This window comes from Lactuca sativa, chromosome 6 (assembly GCF_002870075.4).
Source record: "Lactuca sativa cultivar Salinas chromosome 6, Lsat_Salinas_v11, whole genome shotgun sequence".
Taxonomy (NCBI): Eukaryota; Viridiplantae; Streptophyta; class Magnoliopsida; order Asterales; family Asteraceae; genus Lactuca; species Lactuca sativa.
Window position 1 is genome coordinate 71140680 of NC_056628.2, and position 20379 is coordinate 71161058.

General features: G+C 37.7%; 1 protein-coding gene, 1 non-coding gene and 1 pseudogene across 2 annotated transcripts; 1 reads left to right on the forward strand and 2 right to left on the reverse strand.

The window, feature by feature from the left end:
* Positions 1-5238: 5238 nt before the first annotated feature.
* Positions 5239-7600, forward strand: LOC111877460 (3-oxoacyl-[acyl-carrier-protein] synthase I, chloroplastic-like; annotated as a pseudogene).
* A 4926-nt stretch (positions 7601-12526) lies between these two features.
* LOC111877520 (U6 spliceosomal RNA) lies at positions 12527-12629 on the reverse strand. Its single transcript, XR_002845443.1, has one exon. It is a non-coding gene; the product is annotated as a U6 spliceosomal RNA (small nuclear RNA).
* A 1738-nt stretch (positions 12630-14367) lies between these two features.
* Positions 14368-15699, reverse strand: LOC111877479 (DNA damage-repair/toleration protein DRT100). Its single transcript, XM_023873995.3, has one exon. It carries the CDS (start codon positions 15662-15664, stop codon positions 14564-14566), a length of 1101 nt encoding a protein of 366 aa, XP_023729763.1. The 5' UTR covers positions 15665-15699; the 3' UTR covers positions 14368-14563.
* Positions 15700-20379: the final 4680 nt, after the last annotated feature.

Here is a 20379-nt window from a genome sequence, read left to right on the forward strand (position 1 = left end):
GCTTCTTCAAGTTGGCGGAGGCGAACAATGTTGAGATTCGAATTGGCATCCACTTCTACAACTCGACCAATGGCTGCTTGACCCTGCTCGACGTTCCTAGCAATCCTTCGGACCATGATGGGCAGAACTCGGTCCGCTGATCCTCCTTCGCTTATGTTGTAGAAACTTCGGTCTCCATTGAAAGGTAAAGGCTGACCCTGCTCCTTGCTCCATCGGTTCAAGGTTATTGCCCACATGGGAGTGGGACCCTGAAATGCTGGATGGGGGTTGGGATTTGGAGTTTCAGAGTGTAGGTTGTTAACTTCTAGTTCGGAGCTGGAGCTATCCGAGAAGCCTTCGGCATGATGATCATCCAAAGGGATCAGGTGATCATCGTCCGATTCCTCATCGAGCCCTCCTGCATTGCCGTGGTTTGGATAGTACGGATCGCCGGGATGGTGGAAGCCAGTCATGATATCTATGCGAGAAAGGGGGAATAGAAAGGTTAATAGACGCACTAATCTAGGATACTTATAAGATGAATCGTTATTAGTTGACCCAATACTTGCGTAGTGCATACCAATTACATGTAACCGAAGCAAGATAGTCCTTCGAATAAGCAACCCTAACTTCAGACCCCCAATCAAACAAGAACAGGGAATGAAGCAAAGGCCACAGATTCTGAGTCTATAACGCCCTAGTCACATGTAACCGTGGTGTATCCACTTAGCAACTATTGTCCTACCAGTAACGACCCTTTTTGTTATCACATATGTATATTTTAGAGGCACCGAATACTCATATAGTATTCTTATTCTAACATTATTGTGGTAGTGTTGGTAAGTTTTAGACTTGTCGCAACACCACAATCAATCTTAGGCACATGCTAGTCACTCCTAGGAAAATGTAGTTGATCAGGCTACATCCCCCAGATGTGACCATATGTCTCTAAGCCCAATTGTGCTATCCAACAATCTTAATACTTTTGTTCTGTTCTAGTGTGATACTGACTTCTGTATTTTATAGAGATGTATATATATACTTAGTTAAATATTTTAGTACTTAAAAGTATATATTCTTGGTCAGAGTGTTTTAGTCCTGAAGTGTTTATAGTTCGTATATCTTTTATAGGTTGATACACTTGATTCACTATAAACAATGCTTTGATACCAATCTGTTACACCCCAAAACCGATAACGGCGGAATACGTTTCGGGATGGAGGACGTCATGTACAGTATCATCACAATTTCATAATAGTAAAAACAAGAAACAAACAACCATTTCATTAACATAGTGAGTTTAATTACAAGTGTGTTCTGTAAAGTTTCAATAGACACCAAAAGTATAACAAAAATAAGAGATGGATCTTATGTGCTCCATCTTCTCCAAAATGTTGCACCTGTACCTGTCTATCTTTGACCTGAGGATACAAGTTATTTTGAAAACGAGTATCAGCATAAAGCTGGTGAGTTCATAAGAATTTAGTGTGGTTAATGTATAAAATGTATTAGAACATATAGTGTGAAATTCTGCAGTTTACATTTATAAGTAGAAAAGTCCTAGAAAATCCTATATTTTCCAGAAAGTACATCGTAAGTGAAAACCTTTAAGATGTGTGTAAGTTTTATCATTGAAAACTGTTTGTTGTAAAAGCATAGTAGTAAATCTCCAGTATGTAGTGTAATTAAAAGAAGTTGTGCCTACTGTCAGTAGTAGTGGTACGAACTTCCTTTAGTAATAGATACTTAGTTACTTCGGGATGTTAACTTAGACTTTAGTCTTAGTGATTTAGTGTGGGTATAAGTGTATTCCTTTATATGTGACCAATAGTGTGAGAGATAGAGGTTCCAATGACCTTCCCGGTCATACGTAATGTAGTGAAGTAGTGCGGGTATAAGTGTATTCCTTTATATGTGACCAATAGTGTGAGAGATAGAGGTTCCGATGACCTTCCCGGTCATACGTAGTATAGTGAAGTAGTGCCATCCCTGGGCCGGCTCGGCTCGGACTGAGGTTAACAGTCGGGATGTAATAGTGTCTGCCCCGTATAGATCTATACATGTAGTGTCGCCTTCCTTCCGGAAAGCTCTGGTCACAGCATGTCACTACTAGAAAACAACCCTTTAATGACGCGCAAACAATGACACTCGCTGATAGAGGGCGCGCATTTGTGGGTGCCCTAAAAAATAATGTCAGTTTTGCAAAATTTAAAGGATAAAGGATACGCATTTTTGCATGACCTAAAATGTGACAACCTGAAATTTCCATTTTGTACGAACATTAGCTATTCAATAGAAGCTAGTCCAGTTTCATTGAATTTCAGACTTTTGCGAATAAGTTTGTGTACATTAGGGTTTATGTTTAAGGAGATATCAGGAGAGTGGATGCTCATGGGTTTGTGAAAGTTGAGTATTTCAAAACTTCTTAATGTTAGAGTTCAATTCCGGAATAAAAATATTTTCTGCCAAAATATTTCAGGACTATAAATAGATTTCTGAACTAAATTCATTCATTATTCACATTTCCAACTAGAGAAAAGTCATTTTCTCTCTCTCACGGATCTTCGGGTTTTCATCCCAAATTGTGAGTACACTTCTCTAGTTGTTTTATAATGCTTGTTATATGCTTAATAACATAGATTACATGTCAAATATGTGAGATTCAGGAGTTTACCGCCCAAGAACGTTCTTCGGGAGTAAACTCCAAAATGAAGCTTAAAGGCTATCTAGTCCCATTTCCTTGTTAGGTAACTAGCTTAGGATAACATGTATGATCATTTGAGACTAGAAAACAATCAAGAACACATAGCATAGGGTGTTCACGGCCCAAGAACTTCTTGGACAGTGAACTCCAAATTCAAGGGCCAAATTGTGCCCTAATCACTCCTAAGGCTTTAGACATTAACCCTCAATTACTTCTAGCTAATTTGGGGACTTTAACACATCAAAAGCACCCCTTAAAGGGAGTTTACAGCCAAGAGAATGCTCATAGGCCGTAAACACCAAATAAGGGCACCAAAGTGTGCCTAGGGTCCTCCTTAGCCTTAAACAAATGTCTAGAATTTATCCTACTTGTGTTTGGGACTTGAAAGAATTAAAACACCCATCCCATGAGAGTTTATGGCCGTAAACTCTAAGGGATACGGTCTTTTGGCCGTAAACTCCTCAAAGGAGTATTTTCTATGCCCTAAACTACACAAAGGATTAAACCACCAAGCAAGGCTTATTCTAGAAATCATATGGCACTTTAAAACACCAATTACCACCAAGATTGGAGTTCACGGCCGTAAAATCATGGGTTTACGACCGTAAACTCCTTGTGTGGGGTTTATTGAGTAGTAAACACTTATATAAGGCCCTTTAGTACATTAAACCCCTTTAGCCTTGTCCCATAACAACATAGATGCAACCATTAGGACCTATAACACTTATACAAAGTGTTTACATGTTCCTGAGTGTCCCAAATTATTTCATTAAGTTATTATTTAGCTAATTAGTTATATATATGCTCATTATATGATAACTAGGCTCGTGCGTGTGAACAAGTCTCCGTTTGCCGCCTAGCACGGTATCCGATACTTCAATCCAATCCACTCACCACAGGTGAGTTCATACACCTTTAATTAAGCTTTGAAATACTTTTAAATGTTTTAAATACTTTATGGGGGGAATACAAGTTAAATACTTATAGTTATTACATCAATCACATGTGATTAATAACTAGAAAACCAATAATTTTACTACTGTTCAAACTGTTTATCAAACTGTTTTACTTCAAACTGTTTTACTTCAAACTGTTTTACAAACTCTTTTACTTATCAAATAATTTTATTTAAACTTTGTTTTACTTCTTATAAATTGCATGCCCATATATGTATAGATATATAAGCAATGTTTAAAGGGCTTAGGAAGGCCATCCACCCTATTTCCTTTTCGCGCTTGAGATGTGGTCTGGTGGGATTTCGGGTAGCCCTCCGAAGGTCGTTTCAATATTAATTATATATCAAATGTACATATATAGACATAAAAGTACTCCTTTATTCACGTGTATCAATACATCATTAGTAAGTTACCATCGAGGTAACACAGGATCATACTACTACAATTTCTAGATCAATGAGTCAGTTCCTTCATGAGTCAATACTTATTACTAAGAGTACATATACAACTATACTAGGACGAGAACATATATAACGATACTAGAACAAGTAACATTACATTACATATACATGAATACGTTAACAATTGTGATCCACTGTATGGGAGCATGCCTTAATTGTCATGACCCGAGTTGTAGCCAGAGTCTCTTGAAGGGAGAGCGTGAGTTTGCGTATAGATCTATACTGGATTGACTATCCTACACCTGGCTGCTAGCTACAGCCGGACCGGCAGGTCTGCGGGTGCCAAACGTCATACCTTATTTTTCGACTATACGTTGTCGTTGTTACCAGTCTATAGTATGGTGCAATTTATCACATGATACCTTAATATAAATCCGGTTTAAGGTAGTTAGTACAGCAGTAGTTCCTATAATACCACACTATAGTACTACAATAATTTACCCATTACATATATTTAGTGATTATTTCACTTAAACATTAATGTACAAACTATGTTTTGTTAAATGATAGTTACACTTGGGAAATTACACACTTTTACAACAAACGAGCAAACAAAACAATTAAGCCTTGGTAGAAGGCTACTTTAATAGAAAATATAGGTTTTTCTGAGAGATTCAAACTTTTACAAACACTTACAAACATTACTTACATTTTACAAACTTACACTTGAGACATGTTCAAACGTTTTGATAACAAACACCGACACTAAAATACTTATGAACTCACCAGCTTAATGCTGATAAACTCTTTCAAAACAACTTGTATTCTCAGGTCATCAGTAGATAGGTACCGAGGCTAGCTTTTGAGAAGATGGAGCGCATCCGACACTCATCTTATTATTTTGATTCACATTATATTTTTGGTGTCTATAACTGTTCAGAAGACGCTTGTATTAAAATTTTATATTTAGTGCAATTGATGATGTTGTTTGCTTATTTACATTTACTGTGTTGTGATACTTTACATGACGTCCTCCGCCCCAGAACGTTTCCGTCGTTCTTGGTTTTGGGGTGTGACATAAAATTAGTGTCAAAAAAGAAAAAAAAAGGAAATGTGGAGGGCGCCTTTCATAAAATGTGCATCATGTAAGTATGTCGCTTTATATTTTTTTTAATGAAACACGCCTTTTAGGCAGGAAATGATTAATCGACAAAAATCCCCAAAATTTTGGAAGACCCGCTCATTCTTTCCTCTCCACTTGCCGATACCTTCATTTTATCCACTCCTTCTCTCTGTAAAACCTAGCAGCCGCCACCACCAGAAACATGGTTTTATGTTGGCTTCGTTCTGTGTTGTAAGAACGCGATTCTAATCCTTCATTAATAGCTAAAGGGGGAAAATCCCCCAAAATTTTGAAGTACCCCGCTCACTCCTGTTCACCTCTACCCTACTCCATCTACAACGACTCCCCATGCTTACAAACCCTAGTCTAGTTGCGCTTCTAGCCTTGGTCCTATTTCTTCATCCGTTCAGCAAATAAGGGGAACACGACTTCTCATTCATCCCTCAACTTCATCTTCTCAATCAAGCAAAAAGGATTCTGGTTTTTTTCGTGCATCTGCATCATCTTGGTGGTGATAAACTCTCTAAGGTTCGTTAATCGTAACCCATTCCCGATTTTTTCTCCCAAATCTGGTAAAGTTGTTCGTTTAATTGAAGTTTCCTTTTTCTTTTCTTTTTTTGAATTTGAATTACTCTTTATGCAGATTGATAAAGAGCGTGCTGGTGTCCTCATTGGAACAAGAATGGGAGGTGTTACTATGTTTTCCGAAGGAGTCAGGGCTCTAATCGAAAATGGTCCTAGAAAAATCACTCCATTTTTCATTCCTTATGCGATTACAAACATGGGTTCAGCGTTGCTTGCTATTGCTATCGGATTTATGAGACCAAATTACTCGATTTCAACTCCATGTGCTACTTCAAATTACTGCTTTTATGCTACTACAAATCATATTCGTAGAGGTGAGGCTGATATGATGATTGCTGGTGGAACTGAAGCTACCATTATTCCAATTGGTTTGGGTGGTTTTGTAGCGTGTAGAGCTCTTTCTCAGAGAAACGATGATCCAAAAACGGCCTCTAGGCCATGGGATAAAGATAGAGATGGTTTTGTCATGGGTGAAGATGCTGGTATCCTGGTATGTTAAATGCAAAAGTAGTTTCATTTATCTATTTTCTTCTATAATATAAAAAGCAAGGTAGATGGGTTTTTTTAAGTAAGGAAAAAATTATTTTCTTCTATAATATAAAAGCAAGGTAGATGGATTTTTTTTAAAAATAAGAAAAAAATTGAAATGGTGTTGTAGATGATGGAGAGCTTGGAACATGTAATGAAAAGGAGTGCACCGATACTTACTGAATATTTTAGAGGAGCAGTAAATTCTGATGCGTATCATATGACTGATCCACGATCTGATGGGCTTGGTGTTTCTTCTTGCATTAAGAGTTGTCTTGAAGATGCTGGTGTGTCAGCAGAGGAGGTTTGTTTAATTGTTTTGTTTTTCTTTTCATTTGGATGAAATTGCTTTTGACTTAATGGGGTTAATGGATACATGACTTAATCTGGTTAACTATAGGTTAACTACATTAACGCACATGCAACTTCGACATTGGTTGGTGATTTGGCTAAAGTGAATGTTGTAAAGAAGGTATCCAAAAGCATGGATGGGATCAAAATGAACTCGACCAAGGTGAATTACCTATTTTGACCTTTGAAAATTTTTTACATGTCCATATTGACATCATTAATTTTTTTTTTCTTTTTATTGTGTGTGTGTGGGGGGAGGGGGGTTAGTCTATGATTGGCCACTGATTAGGTGCAGCTGGAGGTCTGGAAGCCATTGCTAGCATTAAAGCCATTCACACCTTGTGGCTTCATCCTACCATTAACCAATTTGTACGGTTTAATTTTGTATATTTTAACTAACTTTTGTTTTATTTTATTTTTTTATCTTTTCTTTTTATGATTTTGTAACATGTCATGTTATTTATCTTTTGTGATTTTAGAACCCGGAGCCTGCAGTTGAGTTTGACATAGTTGCAAATCTAAAGCAACAACGTGAAATCAACGTTGGTGAGTTTTCTTGTGGTTTATGCACCTTTTTTGTCATGATTTGTGGTGAGTTATTATGAGTTGACTAATTCAAACTTATTATATATTTTGTTTTCATAATGTTTTAGTAGGGCTGTTGGAGTACTAGCCAAAAGTTGAGAAATCCATCTATCAGAATCATTTTTCCCACTATTGAGTGGGTAAAAATGTCAAGTTGTGGAATTTTGTAGGTTCCAACTATCAGAATCATTTTTCCCACTATCAGAATCAGTTTTCATGAAATATTTTGTAGGTTCCAAAATATGCAATGGTAAATTTTGTTGGTCCCAGCATCTTATCTGATGTTACACAAGTCATGGAATGTTACAAGCTGATGGATGGTATACTCATATTAATATATATTATTATACACAATATATAATTTAAATAGTAATATTTTTGTGTGATCAGGAGGAGATTACTGGGCTGGTTCTTCTATGTATGCAGGCGGAGAGCTTAGAGGAAGCCATAGCTATTGTGAATAGAAATAGGTAAAGTCAAAAAGTTCATAAAAACGAGGTGGACAACTGGAATCCCCTTAAGATGTAAATTTAGAGCTTTTTGTAGGTGGTTTCGGCAAGCATTGAATTTTATAATTTTTAATATAAAATTCAATCTGAAACTATTAGTTATTCTCTCACATAACTGTTTTTGGTTAAAAAACAGAAACAGTTTCTTATGTTTAATCAATGCAATTGGTTTGATGCTCCGTTTCTCATTTTCATAATAAGTTTATCTGTAGGTTGTGGATTGTGGAAGATGCAAATTTGAATCAGAGAAAATCAAAGACAAACTGGAAACACTTTTTGCAGGGGGCTATTATTTTATCGGGCATCGGTAACCACTTTTGGCTCTATTTCATTGATTGATTGATAGATATCTATTTTTGTGATTAACCTTATCTTGTCTGCACATATATGCATCATGCATGATGACAATGTGGAATCTTTCAACAGATGATGTGAATGATATAGTTCTAGGAACTTCATAAGTCTAAAGTCACCTAATGTTTTTTTGTGGGTATGTGATTGTGGAAGACTCAGTCACCTAATGTTTTTTTTCCTTGTTTCTCTTTTATTGGTTTGCATTTCACTAATAAAATAACTCCGGGATTAAAATAACTCTATAAATTGGTTGCATTAATCTGTTTCTTGGGTTCTTTATGTAATATACAGACACATGGGATTAAATGAAACCCAATTATAATGTCTTAAAGATTATAGTTACATTGTCTATTTCTTAAGGTTTTAAGGCTTAATCCATTTAGACTAGATGCGTGTGACTTGATGATCCAGTTTTTAATGTTATGTATAAGGATGTACTTGGTGGAATCATAGCACAATAAATATTAAGGTTAAAGTTAAAGACCTAAAAATCTATTTAATGTTAAGTATAAGGGCTATTAAGTTTATATAATGAATCTACAACTGAGTTTATAGATTTGGTGGTGGTCAGGGCTGTTGAAAGTTCGGGTGAGTCTGCAAATCCAGCTGTGGTTGGCCGGAATTTACAGCTAGCAGCCATGTTTGGAGTGTGGTATCTTTTGAACATCTACCCCAACATCTTCAACAAACAGGTCAGAAATTAATTAAACTATGTTTTTGTGTGTTAATAAGAATAAATTGACGAGACTAATTTGGTTTGTTTCATACATGATACATGATACAGGTTCTTAAGGTTTTCCATACCCAATGACAGTGACCACGTTTCAATTTGGGTGTGGGACTGTGATGATTTTGATTATGTGGGCACTTAAACTTCATCCAAGACCCAAGAATTATATATCCCAATTGCTTAGTTATATTTTTTACACTAGTTCATTCGTTGGTTAATGAATAAATGTTTGTTTGAGCAATGAGTATTAAGTAGGTAGGTATGTAGCTGACTTTATAAAATTCATGGTTGATGATGATGTGAGATTGTACCTGTGGTAATACTGGCAGCGACACACACAATATATGACAGTCGGCAGGTAATTATATCTAGATTAATACTATATGTTTAATAAAGTGAAATGGTGTTTATTAATATTATTAGCAAAATCATTGTCCTTAGTCCTTACTTACCATATACATTTTCAATTTTATCAGGTGCTATATACTCGCCTTGTGCTAGCTTAAATATGTTCTTTTTAATGTGTCACAAATAAGAGAACATTCTTATTTGTTGAAAAGACCAAAATGTCCCTGGAGTTTCTCAATAAATACATACCTGTAAATAATCTTAAGGCGTCCTCCAGGTAATTTTATGCAAGGTATGGGGAGGTACTTGTATCTCTCAGAATCTTCTTCTAACTATTAATGTCAACCTATTATTAAGGTTAAGTCATGCTTGTTCACAACTATTAGCTAGCAAACCACAATAGAAATTAGTTTGTAGAGGGTAGATTGACTCTTTATTTTACATCACTTGCGTCATATATGATATGATGTGATATATTATATATGAGTACAAAACTATTTATTAAATTTTGTTGAATAAATCCATTTGACTTGTTGTAGACAATTTGTGTAGGATTTATGTGTTGTTCTTGATCAAGAGTTGGGATTGATATTGAAGCTAAGAGACATGATGATTGGTTGGATACATGAAGGGTTTTAGAGCTTCTTCAGATAGCTTATTGAAGAGTTACTGAAACAAGAAAGTGCCCCTTTATAGCAATGTAGTATTAGGTTAAATAGTTAGGGAAAACCTCTTAATAACAATGTACAATCATATCCCTTTAATATCAATGAATTACAATTTTTTGACATGATGTTATTGGATGAAATTGATTGTTTTGGTATATATTTGTTTCTATATTTTTGTATTATGTGTAAAAGAGTATCGTAAAGGCATGTCGTATATGCATATCGTAAATGGTTGCTGAAGTTTATGACATGCAAATGCATGTCATCTTCATTTATGACAGCGGCTTTAATGATACGCAATCTGTGTCCTAAAAGCACGTCGTAAGGTTACGACACGCAAATGCGTGTCGTCTTTCTTTATGACAGGGCCTTCCTTGATACGCATTGCGTGTCGTGAATGAGCGTCGTAAATGCGTGTCATAAATGCACGTCGTAAATGCGCGTCGTAAAAGGCTGTTTTTCTAGTAGTGTGTAGCGCGTAGAGTATCTTTGTAGAGACTTAGTGTGTTATCTTCCGGATTAGTGCTTCCTCTTGTAATATAATGTAGTAGTCTTTTGTATAGTTCATAGTGTGTCCTCTTATTCGTGTATCGTTTTGTAATAGTGTGAATTATAGTATGTATAGTAGTAGTGGTAACGAGTTGTAGTGGCCTTAACTATAGCTATTATAGTTAACTTAGAGTGTATGGTTCTTGGCAAGTAAGTAATATAGGCATCGAATGAGATGAAAATGCTCGTATCTAACACCAATATACATGATATATAACTAAGAAATCAACGACAATCAGATGGATAACAAATATCCTAAGCCCACATTAAACAAGAACAGGAAATAAGGCGAGCTATCGGTCCTAAGTCCTTCAAGTCTTACTTATATATATATATATATATATATATATATATATATATATATATATATATATATATATATATATATATATATTAGTGTAGATACATTTTATAAGAAAAGTAATTTAATAAAAATCTTGACAAAAGAAAGCATTTAGAAAATAGTTTATTTTCCAAAGTAGTTTTGAAAGCGTAAAGTTCTTTTATAAAGCATTGTGATAAATCACATGTGATTTGAACTACGGATAGTAAATCAATGTGGTTGATTTCCATAAAAGTGTATATTTGACTTGTATCCCCCCCTAAAACATATGAAAACATTAGGAAGGTTCATTAAGGGGTATGAACTCACCTGAAATTGAGTAAATCGGGTAAATCGGGTGAAAGTGTCGGTTGAGCGTTTGGTGTCAATTAAAGACTTGTACACTTTTTTTAAGTCCCTATTAACATATGAGATATATGTTTTACAAGTAATTAGTCACTTATAGTTTTATTAAAAACATTTAAATATTCTAAATTGATACGAGGTCTTACGGATTAGAAGTGGTTCCCGGGGATTGTACAAGACCAAAAGGGGGTACTAAGGGGTCCAAGAGTTTACTCCCTTGGAGTTTACGGCCCAAAGACCACTCCTTGGGAGTTTACGGCCGTAAGCTCCATGGCTTGGCCGTGAACTCTTGTTTACTCCCCAATCTTTGATGTTAAGGTCCTTATCTCATCCCATTAACTTTCTAGTGAAGGTATAGGGGTATTTAGGGGCTTAAACCCTCATTTTGGCAAGGTTTGGGGGAGTTTATGGTCTAAGCATATGCTTGGGCCGTAAACTCTAGTTTATCCCACAAACATGATGTTTTACTTGTCCTAAACTCGAATTGGAAGCTCCTTAGGTCATATCTCAAGTCTAAAATGATTTGGAAGTGTGTTTGGGGCATTTTTGCTTGGACAAAGGGTGTTTACGGCCTAAGCATGTGCTTGGGTCGTAAACCCTCTTTTATGCCTTAAAAATTTATGTTTTGATGACTAATCACCCCAAGGTAACTCCCTTAACTAGTATCTAAGCTTAATAGAAGAAAAATCGAGACTTTTGGCAACTTTTTGGGGGTTTACGGCCTAAGGAGGTTCTTAGGCCGTAAACTCCCTTTTGATGTCCATATTGTGTGATTTTCGAGCTAATGCAATCATAAATGATATTTAGGACAAGTTAGGGTAGAAGATCTTACGTTTTGGAAAAGGGATTTGCGGTTTTGGAGCCGGAAACGATCTAGAGAGAGAAAGTAGTGAGAGAGAGGAGTTTGAGTGGTAAAAGAGTTCAAGGAAGTATTACCCTTCCTTATATAGGTCTCGGGTGTTGCACCCGGTACACGGCTACCCGATGCTAAAGTTTAACGGGGTTTAAACTTTTTATCCGGGTTAATTGGTTGAAAAATAATATAACTTTATTTCGTTAAAATGGGACTAACATTAACGAGTTATATTTATTTTTACTAAAATAATAATCACATATGAAATATAAACAAATAATTAAATGTTTATTTATTATACGACTCCAAATTACGGAACTTTTATCAATGACATATTCCGTTAGCGGAAACGAAATTATATAACGGATTTAACGTTGGGTTGTCACAACAGGAAAAGTAAAAAACTTAAAGGAGACTTTATAGAAAGAAAGATCACCCTTACTTGCCACAAATGGTTGAAAACATCAACAAGAAGATCAATCTGACCATAGAATCCACATGTTGCCTGATAATGACTTCAGTAGATGAACTACTGAAATGTAAGAATTGCAATTGAACTCTATTAGCATTTGAAAAGGGAATTAGGGTTCCAGAGAAGACAAAGAAGGGTTTAATTTTTTTTTGGACCATTTTTCGATTTGTGCGTGTCATCCTTGCGTAGGGGCCATGCTAATCTTCTCTGTATCGTTCCAATTTTATCGGATGTCCCCAAAGGGACAAATATAGATGAAGAGTTTTGTCATATAGAGGAGTAGCATGTTATATAGGACGACGCGAGTTCTAAATGAACTAGTTTACTGTTCATGGTCATATATTCTCAATGTCTTTAAAATTAGGGTTAATGACTTAGGAGGGTAATTAGGTTTCCAGTTTGTCCGTATTAGGTCACTAAGGTTTTTTTTGTGCGTATTAGACCAATATGGTTGTTATTACCGTTTACAAATAGTCATTTTTACTAGTTAAAACCGGTAAAATGACTATTTCTAAACGGTAATAACAACCATATTGGTCTAATACGCACAAAAAAAACCTTAATGACATAATACGGACAAACTGAAAACCTAATTACCCTCCTAAGTCATTATCCGTGTGTATATATATATATATATATATATATATATATATATATATATATATATATATATATATATATATATATTTACGTCGTATTACCACCAAAAATATTATGTATCAAAAAATGCCTTTCTAGTAGATTCATCTAATGGAAGCCGAGATTAAAGGTGTTTAATCAAGAAAGAAAAAGAAGATACTAAAGTGTCAAAATCAACAATCATCCCTTGATTTTGTAGGTACTAATTTACTGCTTTTTGAAAAATGATAAAAACAAAACTGTGTAAACGAAGAAAAGTACAAAAGGATTCCTCAAAGAAACAATATTTTGTATTAATTCTAGTTCATGTTCTAATATTTCATTGTAAGTTAAGAGTTTTTATTTCTTTGGTTGTCACCGTCAAATTAGTTCTATTATTTTTCTTTATATTTGATGATAACCAACACTATAATAATCTAATCATGTACCATCTACCATGTTATAAGTCTACACAATTTGTCTCAATAAGATAACGTGATGACAAATAAATGTTAATTAGTTAAAGATGAAACGGAGTGAAGACAATCTATTTGTGAGATTTTGAGATGAAAGAAAAGAAAAAAAGACAATATATTTGTCATATTCTTATTGACATTTTGTATCAGAATGTTCTGATAAGCTCTTTTCTGTTTAAGAATGATCAGATTGTCCTTTGTCGAACGAAGATCTTATGAAGCTGATTTTGCAACATCAAAATGAGAATTTCCAGATCTATCAATTAAGGCGTCAACACCACTCATTTGAAAGCATTTAAAGACGTATTTAATCGATCTCAATTATTTCACTTTGTCATAAAAACATAAAAAGTTACAACCACTCAGACATTATTAAGTGAATAATTATTGGTTTGCTTTGTTCGTGTTGAACTTATGACCATGTATTTAAATTACGTACTTTTACTTTATGGACTTTAGAGCATTGCGGTGAATTCGCAAGTAGTCGACATCTACTTAATGCTCAACTTGTACGAAATTAGTAGTTTCAAATATCAGTGGTTTAATGCTATGTTTGTACATAAGAATCATACATCTATGCTTAGCCATGAACGTTGTCGTTCTTTTCCATTCAATTTATATGTTTTTACAAACATAAGACGTAGAACAAAAATAAAATATCCCAAAATAAGGAATTTAACTCTTATTGTATATGTTTATATTGTTTAAAATTCAATCTTAGTTTTGATTTTGATATTGTAGAGTTAATGATATACCTCGAATTATATTTTAAGATCCAAAAAAACACACCGTTTGATTATCATAAATGTAATAAACCAACTAAACATAATTATCAGAAAAATAATTAAAACGAAAAGCTTACATAAAAAGTTGATAAAAAAAAAAGAAGCTAACACAATAAAATATCTCTTTTTATATGTGGATTAAAAAGGGAAGATCCACGTACAAATTACAAATTTATGCAATGCATTAATACGACGTCGCAACACCTTGCTTTAAGCTGCAACAGTAACTGAAATAACTGTCAAAGGCTTAATCCATATACCGGCGGCGACTACCGGCAGTTCACCATTGAAACTAAGAATCTTATAAACAAGCTTTAAGTGGCTTCCCACATAAACAATCATTGTAACTAAACGACGACGCTTCAAGGTGCTCGAACCACGTCGCCGCCGGGATCTGACCACATAGATGGTTATGACTGACATCAAGATGGCCGATAAACGACGCTGAAGATATCGACTTAGGAATCGATCCTTTCAGCTTATTATACGATAAATCCAGTATCATGAAGTAAGATCTTGGACCAAATACATCTGGTATGCTTCCCTCAATCGCGTTTCTGCTGAGGTTTAATATGCTAATGCGGGAGTTCAATAACGTCGCCGGAAGTTTGCCGGAAAGCATGTTTCCGTCGAGGTTTAATGTCCCCAACACCGCCATTTTTCCAAGAGAATCCGGAATCTGCCCGGAGAAACGGTTCAATGAGAGATCTAGATCTGATAAACGGTAAATGTACGAAATCGTCTCCGGTATCGGTCCATAAATTCTGTTTCCACTCAACAAAGCACGACTCAGCATCCGAAGCTTTCCGATGTTTCTTGGAATAGTTCCCGAAATCAAGTTGTTTCTTAGATCCAAATGCTTCAAAGAGGACAGATCTGCTAGAGATCTCGGGATTCTACCTGTAAGTTTGTTATCTGCAACGTTGAGAACTGTAAGGTGGCGGAGCTTGCCGATATCGGAAGGAATTTCGCCGGAGATTTGGTTGCCAATGAGGTCGAGGATGCGAAGGAAGGAAAGAGAGGAGATGCAGGGAGGTATAGTACCGGAAATACCCTTCCAATCGGCTATAATTACACTGGATAGCCTCGCAAGCTTGCAGATAGCCGGAGAGATAGTTCCGGTCATGTAGCCGGTCCGGTGAGCCTTCTGGAAAACCAGATCCTCGGACTCCCCACGGAGGTTTATGTCGGCAACCCGTTTTGTAGTCGGGTCGCAAGTAACACCATACCATTTATTACAACAATCGTTACCTGTCCATGATTTAAAGATACCCAAGTAAGGCTCGTGTAAGCCTGCTTTGAATGCCAGCAACGCCGCCCTATCCGACGGCGGACATGCATTCACCGTTACACCGACGCTCAATAATAATGCAGCTCCGATCACCCATACGAAGGTACCCATTTCTGTCTTAATTATTTCACTCTTTACATACACTCTAGATCTACTTCTCTATATATGCATGTTTTTCTGGTGTGAAAAACGACAAGGTACGTGCATGTGAGGTGGGGTAATGAGAGTTGCACACTTAAATTGGATATATTTATGACGATAATTAAAAAAAAATTAAAGACTAAGAAACAGACAAACGTATTCCCTGTAGCATGCACTTGGAAAATAATAAGAAATTTGTTCTTAAAATTGATTAAAATTATTCTCTTCTCCATAAATTTAAATTGATTATGCCTAGAATATAATTTATAAACTATGCATGACGGATAAATATGAATATCTTATGAGGACAGGGATTGCTATCATGCTAGATACAAAAAGATTGCGGTGGCCACTATATGATATCGCAAGTACTATGGCAGAATTATTATGTTTAGAACTTAAATGTGACTAACAGCGACACACACACTACACCTTTCTTTTATATATATATATATATATATATATATATATATATATATATATATATATATATATATATATATATATATATATATATATATATATATATATATATATATATATATAGAGAGAGAGAGAGAGAGAGAGAGAGAGAGAGAGAGAAAGAGAGAGAGTTGAAAACTCATAGTTTCCCGAGAACTCGAAAACTATAAGTGGAACGTTAGATAAAAAAAGGAACAACCAAGATACATTGTAATTTTTTTATAAATAAATGGAAAAACAAAGGGACGATGGTACATTAATAAAATAATATTGGGGGTATTTTAGAGATCTAGAAAATGTACCATGGAATAAACTGATCGGAACCCTTTTTCATGTCACAATAGCATTTCCGATTTCTGATTATGTACCTCTGGCGGACGGACGAGCTCTCTGTATACCATACACGACCACCGACGATTGATCTCCGCCTCATCTCTGATGACTCATTTTACATCACCTCCTTATCTCCGACGAGATCAAAGAATTTATCTGGTTGACAGTTACAGATTCTCCGAAGATGAGATCAAAGTCCTAATCGACGGAGACAATTCCTATACCCAGCTTACCGGCCGTATCATCCGCCAATTACTTGATGAACTCGTCCAATCGTCGGAGCCTGGTGACTTCCTCGTCGTTCATTACAACGGACATGACACTCGCCTTCCTGCCGAAACCAGTGACGATGATGATACTGGATATGAGGAGTGTATCGTTCCAAACGACTTCAACCTAATTAACAGTATGATACTTGCTTCGATTAATGTTCTTGTGGTTGATTAGAATTTTATCTTTGTTTTACTGAATTATTGTAACATCCTGAAATATCAAGGGTAGAGTTGAAGGGCTAAAAGAGTAAATGATCAAGGGAACTCGGCGAGTCCATGGGTGGTACTCGGCGAGTAGAGTCGCGACTTGGTCGCGTGTTAAGTGGCCGACTCAGCGAGTCAGTAAGGTGGACTCGGCGAGTAGGCACTGAGTGGAGAAAACCCTAATTCTCGGGGTTGATCCCTATATAAAGAACATAACATCCATCCCTCAGCCTCTTTACTCATCCTCAAGTCCAGAAACCCTTAGCCTTCGTGTGTGAGTGATCATATTGCATTTGGAAGCTTGGAGAAGCAATTTTTGAGGAAATCTTGAAGGGTAGGAGGCTTGGAGCAAGGGGCTTTGCTTGGATTGGAGTTCCATTGCAGTTGGGGCGTTCTTTTGAGGTAATATCTCGTCCTTGGGCTGTTACTCTTATGGATTCATCATTTTGGGGTTTGTGGGGAGCTTATCTTGGGATGTTTTGGGGTTTGGAGGTTAGATCTGAGGTTGCTACCTCAGATCTGGAAGGGAGAAGGTCTAGAGTGCAGGAAAGTCCCTGTTTGTGAGTGGTTGATGGAGCCATCTTGTCCCAAATCTAAACCCTAGAGTGAAAATGCATAGATCTCTTTGGATTCACGTAAAGTTTGCCACTTTACGTGATGGATGGGTTGTAGGAGGCTAGATCTATGTTTTGGATCAATTTTATGGCCTGGAGTGCTTCTGTATGGATTCAGACCGGTGGTACTCGACGAGTCACATGGGTAGACTCGACGAGTTGCTTGAAGATGAGCTGGAACTCGACGAGTTGGAAGAACAACTCAGGGAGTTGGATGAAGATGGCCTGGAACTCGGCGAGTTGTATGAACAACTTGGCGAGTAGGTTGAAGATAGCCTTAGACTCGGCGAGTCTGTTCTTGGACTCGGCGAGTCTTGTCGAAGAGTCCCAATATTTTCTGGTTTAGTCGAGAATCGGCGAGTCAAGGGATGACTCGGTGAGTTGTGGGCGAGTGGACTCAGAGTTGTTGGACTCGGCGAGTCTCGGGGTGACTCGGCAAGTTAGGTCGCAGATTGAGGGAAGTTCTGAGCATGGGGACTCGGCGAGTCATCAGGTTGACTCGGCAATTAGAGTGAGTCAGGGGTTGACTTTGACCGAGGGTTGACCAGTTGTCTTCCAGGGGTATTTTGGTAATTGTGGGTATTTATTGAGTTCAGTGCTTTGTTGTTGTTCAGTGGAGGAGTTCGTGTCGGAGTTTGGAGTAGCGGGATCTTATCCTTTCAGCCGGCAGTTTCGAGGTGAGTTATCCTCACTATATATACAGGGTCTAAGGCACCAAGGCCGGCCCTTTATCAGATTGAGATCCAGGTGTTTGTTGTATGTTATTGCTTTCATATGTTGCATCCTGGTAGCTAGGATGGTATATGTTAGAGACCTGATTGAGATCGGTATCCTGAGAGATAGGGTGATGCTATGCTAGTGACCTGTTAGGTTGGTATCCTGGTTAGGATGGTGATATGCTATGTGATCTGTTTGATCGGCTTGTTGACTGTGAATTGTTATATGTTTGTATGTTTATGTGCACATGGTTGTTTGGACTGGAGTTGGGTTGAGGCGGGTCCTGCTTTGTGCTGTAGGCCAAGATACCCAGGGCGGACCGGTTGTCCCGAAGGCCCAGTGAGCGGTCCGGATAGGCTGTAGGCCCCAAGAGGGCGGTCCAGACGTGTCGAGGCTCGGAGAGTGGACCAGGCCGACTGAAGGCCCGGTGCGGGCGGACCAGTCATACTGTAGACTCAGAGAGTGGACCAGGTGGATTGAAAGCCCGGTGAGGGCGGACCAATCACACTGCAGACTCGAGGTTTATGGCTAGACTCAGAGGGTGGACCAGGTGGACTGTTGGCCAGTACGGCGGACCAGTCACACAGTAGACCCAAAGTGCATTGCTGTTCTGTGATCGGATATGTTATGGCATGTTATGCGTGTATGGTATATGTGGTTGGTATTTTGGGGATATCTCACTACGATTTCGGGCTTACAGTTGTGGTGTTATGTTTTCAGGTTCTTCAGGAGACCGTGGCAAGGTGAAGGCATGATCGTACCGCTCCTCATGATTTTGTAGTAATGTGATTCTGGGAATACTCTAAATGATGTGTATTGAAAACCCTTTTTGTAATAATTTAATGGAATCGGGTTGTTTTTGAAAAATTTAAATTTGTTGGATTTTTCGGTCGTTACAAGTTGGTATCAGAGCCTTGGTTTGAGTGAATTGGAGAAACACTAGTGTGACTCCAGTCTCAAATCGAGGAGAGTTTTTCAAAAGAGAGTTTAAAATGGTTTTCAAAATGAGTAAAGGAGGACGCGGAGGTACGATCAGCCGGAGCCAGTAAGTAACCCCAAAATACCATGCATGTTAATTGTTTTTGAGCTTTGATAGAACAGCATGCTAGTGTTATGCTAGGGATCTTCAGGATTTCATGATAATGTTGCCTGATTTGTGATGCCTGTAGCCTAGGGTTTCCTTGTGAGAGATTTTCAGTGTTCCTCTAGTGGTGAGGGTTGAGAGTTGTTATGCATGTTTTCACTAGGGTGTTGTGGTAGTACTTCATGCAAATATGGGTAGGTGTGGAAGGTAGTATGGGTCCGTACTACTGAAAGCACAGGACCCATACGCGTATCAGGGAAACCATGACCTCTAGGGTGGGTTGAGAGAGAGTTGGTTCCCGGGATAGTGGGAAGTATCTGAGTCTTTGTGATGATTTTCAGTATGGAGATTCCGAGGCATGCTGGGAGTGGATCCGGGTCAGGATCGGGAGCAGGAGAGGGAGTTCCGGGCGGGTCGGTACCGCCCGAGGTTATCGGTCAGATGAGCACGTGCGAGTTGGATGCAAGGATTCGTGAGATCCTGCGTGATGAGATTGTTGAGTTGTTCTGGGCTGAGTTGCCAGAGCTGTTTGGGTCGATCAAGACCGCCATGGTTGAGTATTTTGACGAGCGCTATGCAGCTCTCACAGAGACGGCTGTCGCAGCGGCTGTAGCTGCGGCAGGGGGAGGAGCTGGTCGGGGCTTTCAGTATCGGGACTTCGATAATACAAAGCCTCCCACCTTTGATGGAGTTCAGGACCCGATTGTTGCTATGAGGTGGTTATCGGACGTGGAGGGGTGTTTCTTTACGTGTCCGTGCCCTACTGATCAGAGGGTGAGGTGTGCTCTGAACCTGTTGAGGCTTAAGGAGAAGGATTGGTGGAGATTGACCACAGGGTCATATTCAGATGCGCAGAGGGCTACGGTTTCATGGGATCAGTTCAGGGAGATGTTCAGCATTCGTTATGTTCCGCAAGTTGAGAGGGAGAGATTGGCTCAGGAGTTCCTTGAGTTGAAGCAGGATTCAGAGTCGGTGACTGAGATCACCAGGATGTTCACT